This window comes from Sphaeroforma arctica (assembly GCF_001186125.1).
Source record: "Sphaeroforma arctica JP610 unplaced genomic scaffold supercont1.247, whole genome shotgun sequence".
NCBI lineage: Eukaryota > Ichthyosporea > Ichthyophonida > Sphaeroforma > Sphaeroforma arctica.
Window position 1 is genome coordinate 39,577 of NW_014040311.1, and position 2,500 is coordinate 42,076.

The following is a 2,500-nucleotide window of genomic DNA, read 5'->3' on the forward strand; positions in this document are numbered from 1 at the left end:
CAGGCTTGCATATCAGAGGCTGTCATATAAAGTTCTCAGCGGCTATTCGGCTTCGCATGTATTAATGTAAGCGATACTGGTGCTGGCTGGTACACTAAATCTGTGTAATGCGTGTACTATATTCCACAACATATCGCTTGAGTTTTTGGCTGTACTAAATATAATGCTCGTATGAATATGCACACGTTCTTTCTGCTTCATCACATTGTTGCTAATACCGTTGTAAAACACTGTTATCCTGTGTAAATTTTTTACTAACGCGACATCTTGTGTTGATTTGCTATCGCATTTAGCAAAAAGGGTCTGCATTTGAGTGTCTGATCGAGGTGACTACGAATTTAACTGGTGTGCCTATTGACGAGCAACTGAACAGCAGACCAGTCGTATTCAATATAGGTGTGTGTGTGACTATGGCTCTGGTGAGACCATCTATATATCGGTCATTCAGTTTGAATAGACATACTTCCTAATCTGTCACGGACTTAAATACAGCCGCTTTGTGACAACTCAATTCATGCAGCATATATTTTGCCGGTCTTGCTGAAAATGGCACAACGGAATGCATATGCTCCGGCCGTAAGGCTTCCTGGACTAATGCGCCACATGGCTTCTATCCCTCACACAGTAATTCAGTCTCTCGTATTGGGGATACCCAGCGATGCGATCCCACTAATTAGCCTCACAGCGGCGTGTGTGGTGATAACTGTGCTTGGGCTGTACTACCTATACTTCAAGAAATTGGCACTTGAAGAGAAGAGATCATCGTAATGCTTTGTATTTGTGTATGTACATTATTAGCTCTAGCACAAAAGCTGCGGATGGTATAAACACTGTCCTGAAGCAAAGGTGCGATCTGTGGAAGCAGTCGTGCGATGTGGCAAGGTTGAGCTAAAAGCGGTTTCGATACTAGCGTATCTGTGTCTGAATGCTGTCCTATGGTTGCAATTCCATGCAATGCGTACGTAAACATCGACGCCAAGTCTGAGTGTATTGTGACCCCCCGAGGCGTCACAAACAGGCTACAAACATAAGGAGATCACAATCACTATGATAGTGCATACGGCTATACCTGGCACCTATTTTTCGAGATATGTTACTGGTATGAATACGTTTGCATGTCTTCAGGATGTCATGAATGCTTGACTGTCAATGGGGTGACGGCCGAAGCATTTGCACTGATCTGATCTAACAGTGTGTAAATACGGAGCCATATCGAAGAATCTAGGAGACACCGCACTGCATAAACAGTTCGTACACGCTTCCGTGCCGTGTGCGTGACTTGTTATTTCCGGGTGTTCAAGCTCACCGGAACTCCAGTCCCCGATACACAATTAACAGGTAGCGGATGGATAGGTATGCAACAGTAGGGTTTAGTTTTTCCCCACGTACAGACATGTTACGTGTGTATTGGTGCATGGTGACACCTGTTTTTATTGAGCGAGTCTGAATGGTATACTCACAAATCAACTAGAGCGCAGTCACATGCTTAAGGCCATCTAAGTGAAGAAACTGACGGCGGGAAGATGAGTTGCTGACAGTTGGGTTTTGCCATTTTACTGCCAATTCATCACACGATGAACTAGGGCGTATTCGGCAGGGTGCATGCAAGTGTCTGATACATGAACGCTATACCTAGAATTGTATACTATGAAGACTACATGCGCCGGCATCCTATGTTGATCGCAAATTGTTTTGCGGGAAAGATTCGCCAGTTTTGTTCGTATCGAGAGGCTGTACCCCTATATAATGAACGTGCTGTACGCGTATCTGGGAAATTGACTAATAATTCTATAGTGGCTTCGACACGCTTACGTAGGAAGTCTTGATGAGGGTATAACTTCGGAGACTACCTTCGTTTGATTACCCAATTCAAGCTGGCAGCTTCAGTTCTGGAGGCTCATTTGTTGATGCAACAGAGTACTCCCAGCACGACCAATCCAGTCCCTGCTACGGTGGCTGTTATATATAAAAACATCGATGATTTAAGCGATTTCTTTATTTATTCAAAACTTTGATACGATGTTGTTGAATATTCGCATGAAATGAAGCTTGTATTTAAAACCCTTGTATTGACGTTCATATCCACTAGTGATAGGATAGCTGTTATTGAACCTGAAAGTCATGGTACCACAAACACTTTGACATATCTACCAGTGTACTGCAAATCTGCTCTGTTTTGAAAGCCATAGAACTACAAACACTTTGATGTATCTACTAGTGTACTGCCAGGTTTTTACTGACTTTGAAAGTTATAAAACCACAAACACTACGGTACCATATTTGAAAGCAAGAGTATCAATATTCACACCTTGATTGGGGGCTTTGCCGCCGAAAAAAATACTCTCCACCAAAGCGGTCCAGACGAAGGTCAAGGAGTTCGTCAGCGGTACCGCCAGAGACAGTTCGACATGACTCAGCGAGTAAAAGAATAACAGACCTCCCAGCTGATTGATCACGAACGGAATCCAATACTGGAAACGGCCGTATTGAGGGATGAATT

The 2,500-nt window shown here is 43.5% G+C and overlaps 1 protein-coding gene across 1 annotated transcript in view; it reads right to left on the reverse strand.

Moving 5' to 3' along the window:
* Positions 1-1,355: 1,355 nt before the first annotated feature.
* Positions 1,356-2,500, reverse strand: part of SARC_04417 (hypothetical protein) — a 2,033-nt gene continuing 888 nt past the window's right edge. The window contains exons 2-3 of the mRNA XM_014301748.1: positions 2,309-2,471; positions 1,356-1,956 (exon numbers count right to left, since the gene is read on the reverse strand). Coding sequence (XP_014157223.1) covers positions 1,898-1,956; positions 2,309-2,471 — 222 coding nt within the window. The 3' untranslated portion in view covers positions 1,356-1,897. The remainder of the gene's footprint in view (positions 1,957-2,308; positions 2,472-2,500) is intronic.